This window comes from Branchiostoma lanceolatum, chromosome 16 (genome assembly GCF_035083965.1).
Source record: "Branchiostoma lanceolatum isolate klBraLanc5 chromosome 16, klBraLanc5.hap2, whole genome shotgun sequence".
NCBI classification, from domain to species: Eukaryota; Metazoa; Chordata; class Leptocardii; order Amphioxiformes; family Branchiostomatidae; genus Branchiostoma; species Branchiostoma lanceolatum.
In genome coordinates this window covers 6375077-6391460 of record NC_089737.1, presented here as the reverse complement: position 1 = coordinate 6391460, position 16384 = coordinate 6375077, and the positions used below count along the sequence as shown (strand labels likewise).

Below are 16384 nucleotides of genomic sequence, written 5' to 3'. Positions count from 1 at the left end.
TAACAATATTATTTTTTCACAACCAAGCTGACATTTCGGTGACCATTTGTCACCTTCATTATGGCAATAATGACTAGTACTATTTCACACTGCAGCGAGGTGTCACTGCTAACAGATGTAGACCCAAATATTATGTACCTGGCGATTGGTGAGTCAGTACTGCCCTCGGAGGAAGGTGACAGAGAGTCACCGAAACATTGGCTTGAATAAAACACTTGGTTGTGTAAAAGGAACGCTCTTATCCAGTGACTTACCAACCTGATGAAACTATACCTATTTGTGCGACTCTGAAGTAACTCCTGTCAATGCTGTGATTATTAAGATGGTATTTTACCTTTATGTTTTCCTTTGATGTGGCGACTAAGGTTATATTTCAACTTTGTAGAATGGTCACAATGTGGACATTTGAATGGCTTTTCTGAAGTGTGTGTGATCATGTGCTGCGTCAGGCATTGTTTCACATATGCTTTGTAGTCACACTTGTCACAGGCATACGGCCTCTCACCAGTATGCATTCTTTCATGCACTTTCATTTGCGTTAACCCAAATGTTCGGTAGTTGCATTCTTTGCAGATAAGAGGCCCCTGCTCATGACCATGTCCTTCCTTGTACTTCTCCAAAAACTGGTCACGACTATGTTGTTCCTTGTGCTTCTCCAAAAACTGGTCATGACTATGTCCTTCCTTGTGCTTCTCCAAAAACTGCTTATAATCATGTCATTCCTTGTGCTTCTCCAAAAATGGCCCCAGCTCACAACTATGTTGTTCCTTGTGCTTCTCCAAAAACTGGTCATGACTATGTCCTTCCTTGTACTTCTCCAAAAACTGCTTATAATTATGTCGTTTCTTGTGCTTCTCCAAAAATGGCCCCAGCTCACAACTATGTCGTTCCTTGTGCTTCTCCACGACTATGTTGTTCCTTGTACTTCTCCAAAAACTGCTTATAATTATGTCGTTCCTTGTGCTTCTCCAAAAATGGCCCCAGCTCACAACTATGTCGTTCCTTGTGCTTCTCCACAACTATGTTGTTCCTTGTACTTCTCCAAAAACTGCTTATAATTATGTCGTTTCTTGTGCTTCTCCAAAAATGGCCCCAGCTCACAACTATGTCCTTCCTTGTGCTTCTCCAAAAACTGGTCAGGACTATGTCGTTCCTTGTGCTTCTCCAAAAACTGCTTATAATTATGTCGTTTCTTGTGCTTCTCCAAAAATGGCCCCAGCTCACGACTATGTTGTTCCTTGTGCTTCTCCAAAAACTGGTCACGACTATGTCGTTCCTTGTGCTTCTCCAAAAACTGCTTATAATTATGTCGTTCCTTGTGCTTCTCCAAAAATGGCCCCAGCTCACAACTATGTCCTTCCTTGTACTTCTCCAAAAACTGGTCACGACTATGTCGTTCCTTGTGCTTCTCCAAAAGTGCTTCAGAAGAGCATTTTTGCCCACATACTTCACATGGCCATGGTTTTTCTCTGTGTTTATTACACTTGTGATTGAAGAGCCCGGTTGATGTAAATGAGTTGAAGTCACACTGGTCACAAGCATAGGTCTTCACAGTGTGAGTTTTCCCAGTGTGAGTTTTCCCAGTGTGAGTTTTCCTAGTGTGAGTTTTCAAATGATTAATCATACTCTGCTTGTAGTGGGTTCGGAAAGTACAATGACCACAGGAAAATGGTTTCTCTTTCTTGTGGACTTTCTGGTGCCATTGAAGCTTCACCTGCATTGTTGTCGTAAACTTGCAGCCTTCAAAGTCACATTTGTATGGCAACTCCCTAGGGTGGGTTTTCATGTGAGCTTGGAACATGGAAGCCGTTCTCGCTACATATCCACAGATGTGACACTTTGGTTTGGTTCTTTGGTTTGGTTCTTTGGAGACTTTTGATTGGTCCTTTGGAGTGTGTTTGTTCATGATGTGTGCGCGAAGAGTCGCAGCCTCAGCTGTCCTGTGTCCGCACACCTCACACATGTACGGCTTCTCTCCTGTGTGGGTTTTCATGTGCTTCTTCAAGGCTGGATAGCGTGCTGTTTTGAAATCACATGTCTTGCAACTGAAGGGTTTTTCTCCGGTATGGACACGCATGTGCTCACGAAGATAATATTTGGCTATTGCTCTATAGTCACAATGCGGACACTTCAATGGCCTGCTCTTGGAGTGTCTGAGCATATGCATTTTTAAGCCATCAGAACGCTGTGTTTTATACTCACACTGAGGACATTGTTTCAGCTGCTTGGTACCACCTTTCTTTTTTCTTTTCTGAGAGAACAAAGAAAAGAATGACCAAATGATTACTAAGGGACAGAGCAAGGCAATAATGACAAAGAACATGAAAGAACAGCTTTGAACAATTGAGAAAGACCAACTTGCCATTTTGCTCATGATCAATACAAAATTGCTAATACGAGTACTCTTTTAGCATATTAGGAGGGTGGGGGAAATTGTGACCTTCTTAATGTGTCATGTTTTCTTCCCAGCCATAGGTGGGGAAGGCAGAATGAAAGCGGGTCATATGAGAAGGTCACAATTTTGCCCTCCAATCTCTGCTTGGAGAATAAATACAAGCTTGTAACATGTTACCAATCATCTTAACTAGCTTAACTAACTCTTTACTGCAAAGCAAAATACACAGAGAGAAGTTACAAAATCGATCAAAATCATGCAACAATAACAGTTCTAAACGGACACTATAGACCTTCAATATACTCACATTTGTATTTTCAATGTTTTTAGCTCAATATTCATACGATGGTTTCAGATTATCAGTGGATTTGAGATATTCTGTGTATCCATGTCAAGTAAACCTTCAATCTGTTTAACCATGTAATTTTAACATTCTTCTGATGTGGAAATGACGACATGTTACTTATAGATAGAAATTTTGTTCATTGTAACCCAATTCAGGCTGTTTTAGCCTGTGATGGTGTGTCTTAAATGAAGGTATAAAGTTACAATACATTTAAAGCTAGGTAGAAATCATTCGAAGTAAGTGAAGCTTAATTTACCTTAGCTTTCACCTGTTTTGTCTGGACCATCCCTGGCTCCTCTGTATGAACTGGGGTAGATGCAGGTTCTGTGGAAGGGGTGGTGCATTGTTTGGTAGGTGCAGGTTCTGTGGAAGGGGTGGTGCATTGTTTGGTAGGTGCAGGTTCTGTGGAAGGGGTGGTGCATTGTTTGGTAGGTGCAGGTTCTGTGGAAGGAGTGTGACATTGTTGGGTAGGTGCAGGTGCTGTGGAAGGGGTGGGGCATTGTTGGGCAGGTGCTGTGGAAGGGGTGGTGCATTGTTGGGCAGGTGCTGTGGAAGGGGTGGTGCATTGTTGGGCAGGTGCTATGGTAGGGGTGGTGATTTGTTTTGCAGGTGCGGGTGCTGTGGTAGGGGTGGTGCATTTTTGGGCAGGTGTAGGTGCTGAGGTAGGGGTGGTGCATTTTTGGGCAGGTGCAGGTGTATGGGAGGGCCACTGTTTACCAGGTGCTGGTGTTGTGGTCGTCCATTGTTTGCCTGATGCAGGTGCCAGGATAAGGGTGGTACAATGTTGGATAGTTGCAAGTGCTGAAGTAGGGGTAGTACATTGTTGTTTAGGTGCAGGTGCAGTGTTAGGGGCAGTCCGTTGTTGACCAGGATGTCTGTCTGGTACATGAGGATGTGATGGGTTTGCTGACACCTGGGCTTGGGACGTTGCATTTCCTACACAGAAGCACAAAAAGGGAGATTTGAACAATGCCATTGAAAACAGACCATAGTATTTGTACACTCTCACTTGTAATTTGTAATGTTTAGAGAATGTAATCTATAAGAAATCAGGTTGGTGTGGCCTCTTAGCAGATCCTGCACTAGGTACGAGACTCGTCAACCAAAAAACATAAACCAGTGCCTGTCCACATGGCATTGTAGGCATTGTTTTTCCTGCACAAAAGCGGAAACATTACAGAGACTACATTAACTTTATATTTCTGTACTCTGATAAAGAAATGGAACGAATACACAATTAAAAAAAGTAAGATGTTGTCGTCTTGCTATTTTCCAGTCCTGTTTGTGGACACTTCAATACCAAGGCTCATTTAGACGCAACTTAATAGTTACTCAAGCAACTTGATGGAATAATACAGTAAGGCTAATTCAGTATACCTTTGCTTGGCTTTGAAACAACGTTAACGATGTTTGCCTTTCCAAACGGTAATCCCGAGCCGCTGTATTCCTTCTCCATGACAACCCTGAGCACAGCCACCAGCAGCTCCTTGTTGTTGACGTCCCCGGTGCTGATGTTTCTCCTGCCCAGTTCAGACACCACTTCCTCCATGTACAGTCTGGGGAGAACTGCCAAGGTCACGGCCTGGGACAGACCCAGGGGTCGGGGGTCAGGGGCCAAGGTCACGGCCTGGGACAGACCCAGGGGTCGGGGGTCAGGGGCCAAGGTCACAGACATGGCTGTTTCTGAGAATAGAAATGCAGCGACAATGTCAGCCACAACATATCAGTCTTGTCTTGTCTTTCATTTTTGAGGCTACCAACTTCAACTTGCTGAAGACTTTTGTAGCCTATATACCGACTGTATAGTTTTGGACCATTGCACACCGGGGCATGCCCCTATTCTTTTTCAAAAGGTGTGGTGGGTTCTTTAACGTGCGTCGGGTGTGGCTCTTCCCAAACACAGGACCTCCATTTAACGTCCTATCCGAGGGACGTCCCTAACCTAGGCTAGGTACTCATTTTCACCTGAGTGAAGTGAGGAAAGTCGTGTTAAGTGCCTTTCCCAAGGGCACAAGATTGGTGACCCGACCGGATTTGAACCCTGGACCTCTGGGTTCTGGGCCAAACAAGCTGCAGTTACGCCACGCGGCCCCACTAGTCATACCTAAACCTACTGTCAAAATAATTGCCTCAAAAGTATAGCTCTTTTCATAGCGCAGTCAGTACAACCAATAAATATAGAATACAACACGTTGTATTCCGTATCACCCGAGGTACCAGCCCGACCGCGGGTCGGATCGCCCGACGGCCTACGACCCGCGGGAGGGCTGGGACCGAGGGTGATGCGGAATACAACGTGTTGTATTTTATTTATGTCATACCTTGGCCATACCCACCCGAGAAAACACACATTTCAATGCGGAATGCGCCAGAAGCTGAGGGAGTTTTGTGTCCTCTAACAAGAAACTGTAGCAACATTGATTCCAATCTCCGAATCCGGTATTCGAATTTCCGACGGCCGCGCAACCGACGCGTTCGAAATGCGTTCGAAATATTCTATGGAAGCCTGTGTGATAACCCTCCCGAACCCTATGTGATCCGGATAGTTATCACACGGTCCGGAACACCCGTATCAGGCCCAGGCATGACATAATTAAGGGTTAATGACCCGCCCCGAGGTGTATATGGTGTCATAACGCCTGGTCATGTGCTATAACCACCGAATAAAACCACCTCGTTCGCTTCGCTCACTTGGTGGTTTTATTCGGTGGTTATAGCACATGACCAGGCATTATGACACCATATACACCGAGGAACAGGCGGGTCATTACTAGTAACGTTATTATCACATAGCCTATCCAAACTGACCCATATAAGAGAGACAAATTTCTGAATAATACATAGATTCTTTATTTAATACTATACATGTAAAATCAATCCATTGTACATATGATCTTCATATAATCCAATGTAAACAAGCGGTGACTTGTCTTCGAGCCCACACGGAACAGGCACTAAATATGATGCAGAGTATCTATGGTGAGAACACAGCACATCCTGAGATTGCCTATTTACTAAACAACTTGAGTAAGGCACTGAGTAACCTTGAGGATGTAAATACTGTATGTCAAACAAGGTGGAAGACGAAATACATTTTATGTCAAGTTGTCCATTCTACGACAACGAAAGAAATGAGCTGTTTAAAGAGGCCACTATATTTCATCCTAATTTCTCCACGTTTTCAGACGAAAAGAAAACTACTCTCCTCTTAACATCACAAAACCCACATATCACAGAAAAAGTGGGATCATTCGTCTTCCACAGTCTCGGAAAAAGAATTATTACTCAAGCCGGAAAAAAATCCCACAGAAGCGTACACATATCGAGCCAAGATCATTGTAAGTACAAACCTGTAAGAATTTGGGTGATTTTGACCGTAATTCTTTCGATGCCAACACATCGGTTTCGGGAAGTTACGTGTTCGTGACTTGGGCCATGGGGAGGGGGGCGTTTGTTTTTAACAAGACGACATCACTTTGCCAGTAACATTTTTAATTTTCGTCAGGTAAAACCCCTCAGAAACGTGAACATACCGGTCTGGGGTCCTCTTGGGTAGAAACGTAGGAGGTTTCATGGGCGATTTCTTTGTCTGCCATGATTTGCTACTTTGGGAAATACAATGTGATGAGTGGGGAGGGGACTCCGTGTGCCCGCTGCTTCTTGTTGGTCACACTCGTCAGCTTCCTTGCCCCTCAACCGCTGAAGTATGTTCCTGGGCGTCTTCCCCAACTTCCCATGACCCAAAAACTGACTCTAAGTCGGCGTCTGACAGTTCCTCGACGAAAAACTGTGGTACTCTTATGGCGGACGTTCGAACGCGTTCTGCGAACGATCGTCTGGGCCGGTTCCACTTTGACGGCGGGGGTGTGAAAAATATTGTTTTTAGTCCTTCCGTTTGAATTTTACTTGAATTGAATTTTTTTCCTTTTTTCATGAATTCTTCATGTATTCTTAGGACATTTGGGGGAATTTTAAGACAATAAAGATATTTTAAACAAGGTTAAGAAAAAGATTAATCAAAAAGATACCCCCATCTACAAAATGCAACGGTTTTGTTATGGCATGACGTCAATAAGTGGTGTGTTATGGCGTGATAACAGACCACTTATTGTGGGCAATGGAGGCTTCTGATTGGTCGACACCATCTGGCCATGTGATAATTAAGGGTTAATGACCCGCCCCAAGGTGTATATGGTGTCATAACGCCTGGCCATGTGCTATAACCACCGAATAAAACCACCGAGTGAGCGAAGCGAATGAGGTGGTTTTATGAGGTGGTTATAGCACATGACCAGGCGTTATGACACCATATACACCGAGGAAGAGGTGGGTCATTAACATTATTATCATATAGCTTATCCAAACTGACGCATATAAGAGTAGACAACGTGCAATTTCTGTTTGACGCGCGCATAGATCCCTTTTACTATTAAGAATGCATTTCAGAATTCACATTTGTCCTTTTTTAACAGAAGATGATGAAGAATATGTACAACTGTTGCCTGATTTATTTATTTCAACCACACAGGATAGGAGGGTCGGTTTCAGGTCAGTCAGAAAATGTTATCATTGAAGAATCTCCCTGCAACATGACCTTAGGTAACCTGAATAGAACACAGGTTCTTTGGCCAGCAGGAAATGGAACGCGCGGAACCTTAGATAGAACGTGGTTTCTTTGGCCAACAGCAAATGGAACACGCGGAACATTTTTGGGAATTTTCAATTTGTTTTCCCTTTTTCATGTATTCTAAGGAAATTTTTAGGAATTCTAAGACAATAAAGATTTTTTAAACAAGGTTAAGAAAAAGATTCATCAAATAGATACCCCCTCTACAAAATGCAACTGTTATAAAGATTTTTTAAACAAGGTTACGAAAAAGATTCATCAAAAAGATACCCCCTCTCCAAAATGGAACGGTTGTGTTCTGACATGACGTCAATAAGTGGTGTGTTATGGCGTGATAACAGACCACTTATTGTGGGCAATGGAGGCTTCTGATTGGTCGACGCCATCTACCTATGTGATAATAGATTATATTGCTTTGGGGAATCTGTCACTGTTCCTTTACTGCTCAGTCAGGCCAACAGGACAGTAGGATTGTGGCTACACGAAAGAAATGAGCAACAAAAGCAACACTATACAACATTCCAACCCACACTTAATGACTTATGCACACTGACACACATAACCACAAATACACTGTACATTGTACACACTAAGCACATGCATTCAGGTACATTCTAGTCTAAATGTGAGACATATGTTTTGAATTTTGTCAAACAATGGCTCTCTCATTTCCAAGCTGCCCTATCCAACTTCCAGTTTATTTCCCCCTGTACCTCTTCCCTTTAGGTGCAGGTGCAGTGGTAGGGGCAATCCATTGTTGACCAGGACGTCTGTTTGGTACAAGAAGATCCTATTGTATACTGAGTACTTAGAAGTTTCTTTATGATAGATGGCTTTTCTATCGGTCTTGGTGGAATTCATTGCTTCCGCCTACACCGCCCCCCCCCCCCCCAACCTGCCATATGATCAGCTGTTGCCTTTCCTCTAGCCCACACACAGCTTGACCCAGTTTCTCTTCAAGGAAATTCCATAAGAGGCCAAACCCCAATGCATAGCCTTGAGGCCCAGAAAGGGTAGAATGCTGAGGTAGCCCATCCCACTAGCCCACCCCATCGATTCCGCAAACCCGCTGGCTGGTCCTGGAGCCAAGGATTTGGCCTGTGTAGCTGCTCTCCAAGTACGGATTTGTGTAGAATTATGATTTCTTATCTAACTATCAAAGTATGATCATGGATAATAAGAACACAAGCATGGACTAGTTGAAGAACGGTGGAATATTTGGCACAAATTATAACGAAGCAAACGATTTTCAAAAACGCCCCCCTCCCCAGGTTTTCCGACAGGATAATTTGTTGACATGCAGCATCAAATTCGGATACATTTGTCTTCATGTTGTTACGAAACTCAACAAGAATATTCTTACCTGCTTCTGGTGACAACTGAAAGGGAAGAAACCACCTCAAAAACGTTGTTTCGTCGGTTTCCAATTTCCGAGACAAAAGATCTAACCGAAAATGGCGGCCTTAGAGGGCAAAGGTCAACAGTGCTTTGGGTTGTCCGACTATGTTCCAGAGGGGTGTATTTGTAGATTCTAAATCATGTCTACGTAGCACGGCCACATTTGCAGTGATTGTGATAATGACAAATAGAATCGTGACAGTGAACTACTACATATACTGCAATTATGATATGATTGTGTCCCCCTGGAAAGATGTGGAATAGTTCCAAGTTCTGTAAATTGTCTCCCCAATTTTGATAGCCTCTACCAGGCTCCACAAGGTGCTGGAAAGAGTTGAAATTATTGGCCAAATACTATAAGCAGACAGATAACATGCCAGGGGAGTTAACCAGCCAGCCGGGGAGTACAGTGTACGAATTTCTACCCCTTCCAGCCTCCAGTAAAGCCTGGTAGAGGCTACAATTTTGAGCATAATCTGTATACCCTCACTAGTAGTTTTAGCATCTACAGTTGTATTATTGTTCGTGTTGCAAGGGATCAGGAGAAGTCAGACTGATGCATAGCGAAGAAGAAAAGCGGATCCGTAGAAAAGAGCTTTGCAACATAACTGAGTCAGCTTACAGATGTGATTTTTGTGGCAGAGACTGCCATTCTCGTATAGGGCTGTCTAGCCATAGTCGATGCTGTAGGGCTGTTGTGAATTAGGATTTTACCATGGTCAATACTGACCGACGGAGGCCATATATATGCAAGGGTAAGATGTACTGAGTATGTTGCATTTCTTCTTGTCTTCTCAGCTTCGGGATGGTTAATTGTTTTCCTCAAACTGCAGAATAAGTAGTCAGGCTCAATTAGAATGTAACTCAAAATCATCAGATCAAGGTCAGTATCTCTTTACTGGCCAAGTACTGTTACAGTTTTAACTCATCTTACTCATCTATACTCATATGATGAAATAAGTGAGAAGAGGAAATATGGTTAGCAAATAGTGTATCTTTATTTTTCCTTCATTTCAGAATATCTATGACAAAACACATGAAACAACTGTCCTGTCAATGCTATAACTAAGGTGTCATTTCACCTTTATGCTTAATTCTGATGTGGCACTTAAGATCATTTTTCATCTTTGAACAATGGTTACAATGTGGGCATTTGAATGGCCTTTCTGAACTGTGTCTCCTCAGCATGTGCTTCCTCAGATTATGTGGCACAGTTGCCCTGTAGTCACACTTGTCACAAGCATACGGTTTCTCACCAGTATGGACTCTTCTGTGCTTTTCCATTTCCCCGAATTCAAATGTTCGGTAGTTGCATTGATTGCAGACAAGAAGCCCCTGCTCACGGCTGTGCCGTTCCTTGTGCTTCTCTAGAAGTGCTTCAGAAAAACATTTGCGTCCACAGACTTCACATGGCCAGAGTTTCTCTCCTGTGTGCTTTTTCAACTTATGTCTGAAGAGTCGATTTGAAGATACTGACCTGTAGTCACACTGGTCACAAGCAAAGGGCTTCTCACCTGTGTGAATTTTCATGTGACCTATCAGACAGTACTTGTTGTGGGTTCGATAAGGACAATGACCACAGGCAAATGGTTTCTCTTTCAGGTGGGCTTTCTGATGCTCCTGAAGATTTGCCTTTTTTGTTGCTGTAAAGTTGCATCCTTCAAAGTCACACTTGTATGGTAACTCTCCGGTGTGGGTCTTCATGTGGTTTTCTAAATGGGAAGCTTTCATCGCCACATATCCACAGATGTGACATTTGATTGGTTCTTTGGAGTGTATCCTCGTAATGTGCGAGCGAAGAGAAGCAGCCAAAGATGTCCTGTACCCGCACACCTCGCACATGTACGGCTTCTCTCCTGTGTGGGTTTTCATGTGGTTCTCCAAGGCTGTGCGATGTGATGTTTTGAAATCACATGACTTGCAACTGTAGGGTTTTTCTCCCGTGTGGATACGCATGTGATTACGAAGAAGACGCTTTGTCTTTGTTGCATAGTCACAATGAGAACACTTGAATGGTTTGCTGTTGGAGTGTGTGAGGACATGCTTTCTGAAGTTGGAAGAATCCAGTGTCGAATACTCACAAAGAGAACATTGTATCAGCTGCTTGGCACCACCTTTCTTTGTTCCTTCCTGAAAGGACCAAGAGAAGAAATTATGAAAACATTCACTATGGAACCAAGCAGGCATGTTCAAAATGCAATAATGACAAAAAACAAGTATAAAAACAACTTTGCACAACTTACAAAGACAAACTTGCCTTTTTGATCCTTATTATTACAACATTGCTAGTCCAAGCTCGCAGAGTTCATCTAAACTTACAGTAATACTATTTATTGCAAAGTATACTAGTAAGAGTAATGCAAGGAAGGAATTTGCAATATAATACACTTTCTGCTAGGCAGAAAATGAAGTCCGAATGAATTGCACTAACAGTGGCCCAGTGGCCTGCCGAACATCCACCGGGAGGTGCAGTTACAGCCTCGTAAAGCAGAGCTGGCATCACCTACACTGGGTAGAGGACATTTAAAATGAACCGGTCAGGCTTAACTTACCGTAACTTTCATCTGTGGAGTTTGGACCATGTCTGGCTCCTCTGTGTCTGAGAATAAACTAGAAGCATCATCAAAGTTGTCCAATTCTGCCATAGCGGATTGTTCCACTTGTGTTGGGGAGAGGGTGATCCATTGTTGTTCAGGTGCAGGTGCTGTGGTAGGAGTGATCCATTGTTGTTCAGGTGCAGGTGCTGTGATGGGGGTGGTGCATTGTTGGGCAGGCGCAGGTGTTGTGGTAGGGGTGATCCCTCGTTGTTCAGGTGCAGATGCTGTGGTAGGGGTGGTCCATTGTTGTTCAGGTGCAGGTGCTGTGATGGGGGTGGTGCATTGTTGGGCAGGTGCAGGTGTTGTGGTAGGGGTGATCCCTCGTTGTTCAGGTGCAGGTGCTGTGGTAGGGGTGGTCCATTGTTGGACAGGTGCAGGTGCTGTGATAGGGGTGATCTGTTGTTGTTCAGGTGCAGGTGCAGTGGCTGGGGCTGTCCATTGTTGGTCAGGTGCAGATGCTGTGGAAGGGGTGGTGCATTGCTTGATCGGTGCTGGGTCGGTTGGAGGGGTCGCCCATCGTTGTATGATTGCAGTGGCAGGGGCTGTCCATTGTTGGGGTCTGTTTGGTACATTAGGATGCGATGGTTTGGCTGACACCTGGGCTTGGGACGTTGCTTTTCCTACACAGAGACATAAAAGGGGAGACTTGAATACATCATAGTTCCTATGGACTACAGGCTACTGTTGTTTATTTTTATCTGCTCACGGTATATTTTGTCATCTTTGGACGATATTGTCCATAGAATAAAGTTTGTGTGACTGTGGCCTTACCAGATCCTGCACTTGGTACCAGACTCTGTCCTGATGCATTGACCCGTGCCTGTCCACACAACGTAGCTGACATGGCTTTCCCTGTATAAAAGTTTAATACAAACAGATTTGTGAGCTCATATCTAAGTCCATATCATTGTACATAAAATAACCAAAAAAATATATGTAACAATACCAAAAAAGTAAATACAATATAATAAAAGTATTGCTTTTGGAAGCTTCAATCCCAAGGCTAACATACCTTGGCTCGGCTTTGAAACAATGATGTTTGCTTTTTCGTACAGAACCCCTGTCCCGCTGTACTCCTTCTCCATGACAACCCTGAGCACAGCCACCAGCGGCTCCTTGTTGTTGACGTCCCCGGTGCTGATGTTTCTCCTGCCCAGTTCAGACACCACTTCCTCCATGTACAGTCTGGGGAGAACTGCCAAGGTCACGTCCTGGGACAGACCCAGGGGCCGGGGGTCAGGGGACAAGGTCATGTCCTGGGACAGACCCGGGGGTTGGGGGTCAGGGGCCAAAGTCACGTCCTGGGACAGACCCAGGGGTCGGGGGTCAGGAGTCATAACCGGGGACAAGCCTAGGGGTTGAGGGTCAAGGGCTAAGGCCACATCCTTGGTGAAACCAAGAGATGGGGGGTCAGAGGCCAAAGTTATGTGAGGGGACAGGCTCAGAGGTCGAAGGTCAGGCACAGACATGGCTGCTTCTGGAAGGGAAATAAAGAATAATATGAGGACAGCCCAGGAGGAATTGAAGTCGTGTGAAAATATCACATCATTTTACTCCCATTATTTTTGCTGTATTTTCCTAAATGGAGGTTAAATATGATACAATTTTGCTTCTATGTATGTACGGGAGTTAATAAAACTTCTTTGATTGTGCAAAAAAGAATTCTTTTTCAGCTTCTTTGTGCCAAAGTTCTGAGTAACGTTATCATTTTCTATTTTTAGGTAACGACTTACCCCGTTACGCTAACTCAGACCCTTTTCAGACCATTATCACATAATCTAGGACATCAAAACAACTAAATTTTCGAAAGGCGGGAAAATCTCCGTACAAATTTTCAAGCCTCACTCGTTTCAAAACATTACCAGTATATATCAAACGTTTCTATAAAATATCCGTTACCATATTGCTCTAAACTGTCTTACCTGGAACAACATAGTCATGGTCTTGGAATGAACTCTCTGTAGGGTAGCTGCTGCTGGCAACTGACTCATCATTTGCTACTGTGCTCTTCTCTGCATGCCCCTTTTTGGAAGTACTCTTCTCTACGGATAGGCGAGGAGTAGGCTTCTTCCTGGGTTTTGTTGTACTGTAGTAAGGGAGCAACAGGGCATTCATATGTTCTGTTGGCCAGGGGTTCGCCTCTGTAGGCTCACCATCCACAAAATGAATGGAGCATACGCGAGAGTCCTCATTTGGTATCCAGATTTTGTTTTTGTTTCCCTGACTCTGACGCCCGACAAGTCGGACCCATTCCTTCCTGGCTTCAGGATCTTTACGGTCTGTGGGAAAGGGAATCAATTGATATGGCTCATAGCACAAGCAGGTGCGGCGAACTGTGTTATGGATGGTGCAGGTTTCGTCCTTCCATTTGTTAAGTTTTTTGCTACTGTTGGTGCAACCATACACGCAACAGTTCCTCTTTGACATCCTCAGCTTGCTTCAGTCTGAAATAAACAAGTAAAGATAAGTATCAAGAAAGTACTCATACGACACTACGAAGTAATATAGAATACATAATTATTAGCATAACCTTCATGTAGTTCCTTTCAATTGGTTATGCTAGAATGCATATGCATTTAAATCATTTCCATTTTTAATTTCAGATTCCCGACAAGCGGCTTCAGTAAAGAAGAGGCTCTTCCAACCTGTAGAGAGCAGGCACCAACCGTCAGATAGTTAGCCTGGATACCAGACCTTTCGCGCGATGCGATGATAAGCCTTTTTGGCCGGGGAAAACCTGGTAGTAGGGATAGAGTTAGCACCCGGGCGCGCTTGGCAGCCGAACCCTGATATCTATCGCGCGCGAGAGATAATTAGTGGGCCATGTGCTGTCTGTGGCTTCGGCGCGAGTTGCTTCCCCGGCCGAAGGATTAGCGCCAAGAGCGCGGTGGTCTGGCAACCAGGCTATCAGATAGTAGGCAGGCACGAGCCAGGCTAATACCAGTAATAGTCAGACTACACCCACAGATACCAGCAGTCAGGCTGCATCAGTGCATTTAGGCCCTGTAACTTGCCCTACCTGTACAAAGGTATGCCTGGAAGATTTTAGAAAGTTCAGTGAAGGCAGTGTGGGCTATGACACCTGCGACAAGTGGTACCACTTTAAATGTGTAGGCCTGAAGACTGCCCGGCAGGTGAAAAATAGTAATCTATTAGTCTTATACTTCTCTAGGCAAGTAATTGATCTCAGTTTATTCTTTGGGGTTTCTGAATAGACACTACTGAGAAAATCATTAACACACATTAATTTTTTTATCAACGGTAACGGTTTTATTACAATGTGTAATATATGATGCATATTCAACTTGTATGTTGTTAAAAGTCAGTAACCTACCACTACCAGGTTCCACTTAACGTGCCTCTCTCCTCACAACTGACACTGTGGAATGGGAAAGAAAGAAATCTAAGTTATGATGAGGAATTATGTTGATTACACTTTCAGTACATACTTGATAAATTCACAAGCAAATGCATCACAAATATGTTTTACTATCACTGTTCAGTATTGATTTAAACTTCTATTCATTTCTATTTCATTGACATGATTTTGTACAGGAAAACAGTACTTAGAAAACTGCTGTACATAGTAAATGGAGGTTAAATATGATACAATTCCTTTAATCTCATTGCTTCTATTAATTAGGGGTAGAAAGGTTGATTTAGATAGTCTCCAACCAGACCCAATAGATTGCAAAGACCGTATCCAACTGGAAGAAGGAGCTTATAGTGCAATCTCCAACCAGACCCAATAGATTGCAAAGACCGTATCCAACTGGAAGAAGGAGCTTATAGTGCAATCTAAGGTCTGGAACAAGTCGGTCTGAACAAAGGCTATTAACATCTAATTGTTACCTAATCAAACTGTGCTTCTGTAAGTGAGTTTATTACTCTCTGTCCGCACGGGCGTGCGGCGCCATGCCGGGCTGACACCTCCAGGCCGCGACTGAGAGGCCGTTCACTTGGGCAGAGCTGTACCGCGAAAATTAAACTTCCCAGGAAAAATAAACTAAATGTTGCCAACAGAAAAGACTTGGTCTCTTTTTCAAAATCAATCTGTTACGAAGATCGCTACCAAAACTGCTTCAATCGTCACAAAATGCGATCAATTTTGACCAGTTACGTCGGAACTGTAAGGGCAATTCCCGCCATGTGGTCAAGTGGAATCTTGCAGTTAATCTCTAGTAATAGTGGCTTGAACCCGAAACAATAAACATTGTCTACGAATGTTTTTGTAAGAACGGTTTTCCATGATGCCACAAACATCGCCGATGGGTGAAAGAAACTGCTATTGTGAGAGCTTTTTACTAGGCTCAACCAAGGCGGGAACCTCCCACTGGGACGTGCACGGGTGACTGGGCTTGGTCATAAAAAGATTAGTACCCCGGACATTCGTACGGCTGTTAGCATTACAACGAGGAGGGGCAGCGGCACCTTTATTGAATAGAAATGCTCCGCCCTGTTTGAGTTGTAGTAGACCTTGGGTTGGCTATGAAAACTCCTTCTGCCTGTTGGATACGGTCTTTGCCAACCAGTAGGTCTGCTTGGAGACTAGATTTAGATACCGGGGTCAGTTGATAAAACTTTCTTGATTTGTGAAAAAAAAATCTTCTTTTTCTGCTCCTTTGTGCCAAAGTTCTGAGTAACGTTATCATTTTCTATTCCAGGTAACGACTTATCCCGTTACACTATTAAACTCAGACCCTTTTCAGACCATTAATTATCACAAATTTTCGAAAGGCGGGAAAAATATCTCCGTACAAATTTTCACACCCCCCCCACCTCATTCGTATCAAAACATTTACTAGTCCTTGGTATATATTAAACGTTTCTATAAAATATCCGTTACTATATTGCTCTAAACTGTCTTACCTATCAGACGATGTTCTCACCACATCAAAAGGACACGAATTCCACGATTCTGTCCATACAATTCTGTAACAGTTGCCGCGGTTTATTTTTCAGAACTTCCGACTGTTCTACTCTTCTATGTAGGAGGAACAATACGATGCATTTTCTGTTTT

At 43.6% G+C, this 16384-nt stretch overlaps 2 protein-coding genes across 4 annotated transcripts; both read right to left on the bottom strand.

The window, feature by feature from the left end:
* Positions 1 to 424: 424 nt before the first annotated feature.
* On the bottom strand, positions 425 to 8863 carry LOC136422074 (zinc finger protein 708-like). The gene is made up of 4 exons (XM_066409708.1): positions 8732 to 8863; positions 4119 to 4424; positions 2998 to 3677; positions 425 to 2251 (listed from the first exon to the last, which is right to left on the bottom strand). Exons 2-4 carry the CDS (start codon positions 4414 to 4416, stop codon positions 992 to 994), a joined length of 2238 nt encoding a protein of 745 aa, XP_066265805.1. The 5' UTR covers positions 4417 to 4424; positions 8732 to 8863; the 3' UTR covers positions 425 to 991.
* An 882-nt stretch (positions 8864 to 9745) lies between these two features.
* Positions 9746 to 16367, bottom strand: LOC136422068 (uncharacterized). 3 transcript variants are annotated; one of them, XM_066409702.1, is made up of 7 exons: positions 16233 to 16367; positions 14704 to 14742; positions 13286 to 13807; positions 12376 to 12840; positions 12135 to 12215; positions 11319 to 11983; positions 9746 to 10896 (listed from the first exon to the last, which is right to left on the bottom strand). In XM_066409702.1, exons 3-7 carry the CDS (start codon positions 13788 to 13790, stop codon positions 9832 to 9834), a joined length of 2781 nt encoding a protein of 926 aa, XP_066265799.1. In that variant the 5' UTR covers positions 13791 to 13807; positions 14704 to 14742; positions 16233 to 16367; the 3' UTR covers positions 9746 to 9831. The 3 variants fall into 3 exon arrangements, with proteins under 3 accessions (XP_066265799.1, XP_066265801.1, XP_066265800.1); XM_066409704.1 differs by having other exon boundaries at positions 13286 to 13449; positions 16233 to 16359; XM_066409703.1 differs by lacking the exon at positions 14704 to 14742.
* Between the last annotated feature and the right edge of the window lie 17 nt (positions 16368 to 16384).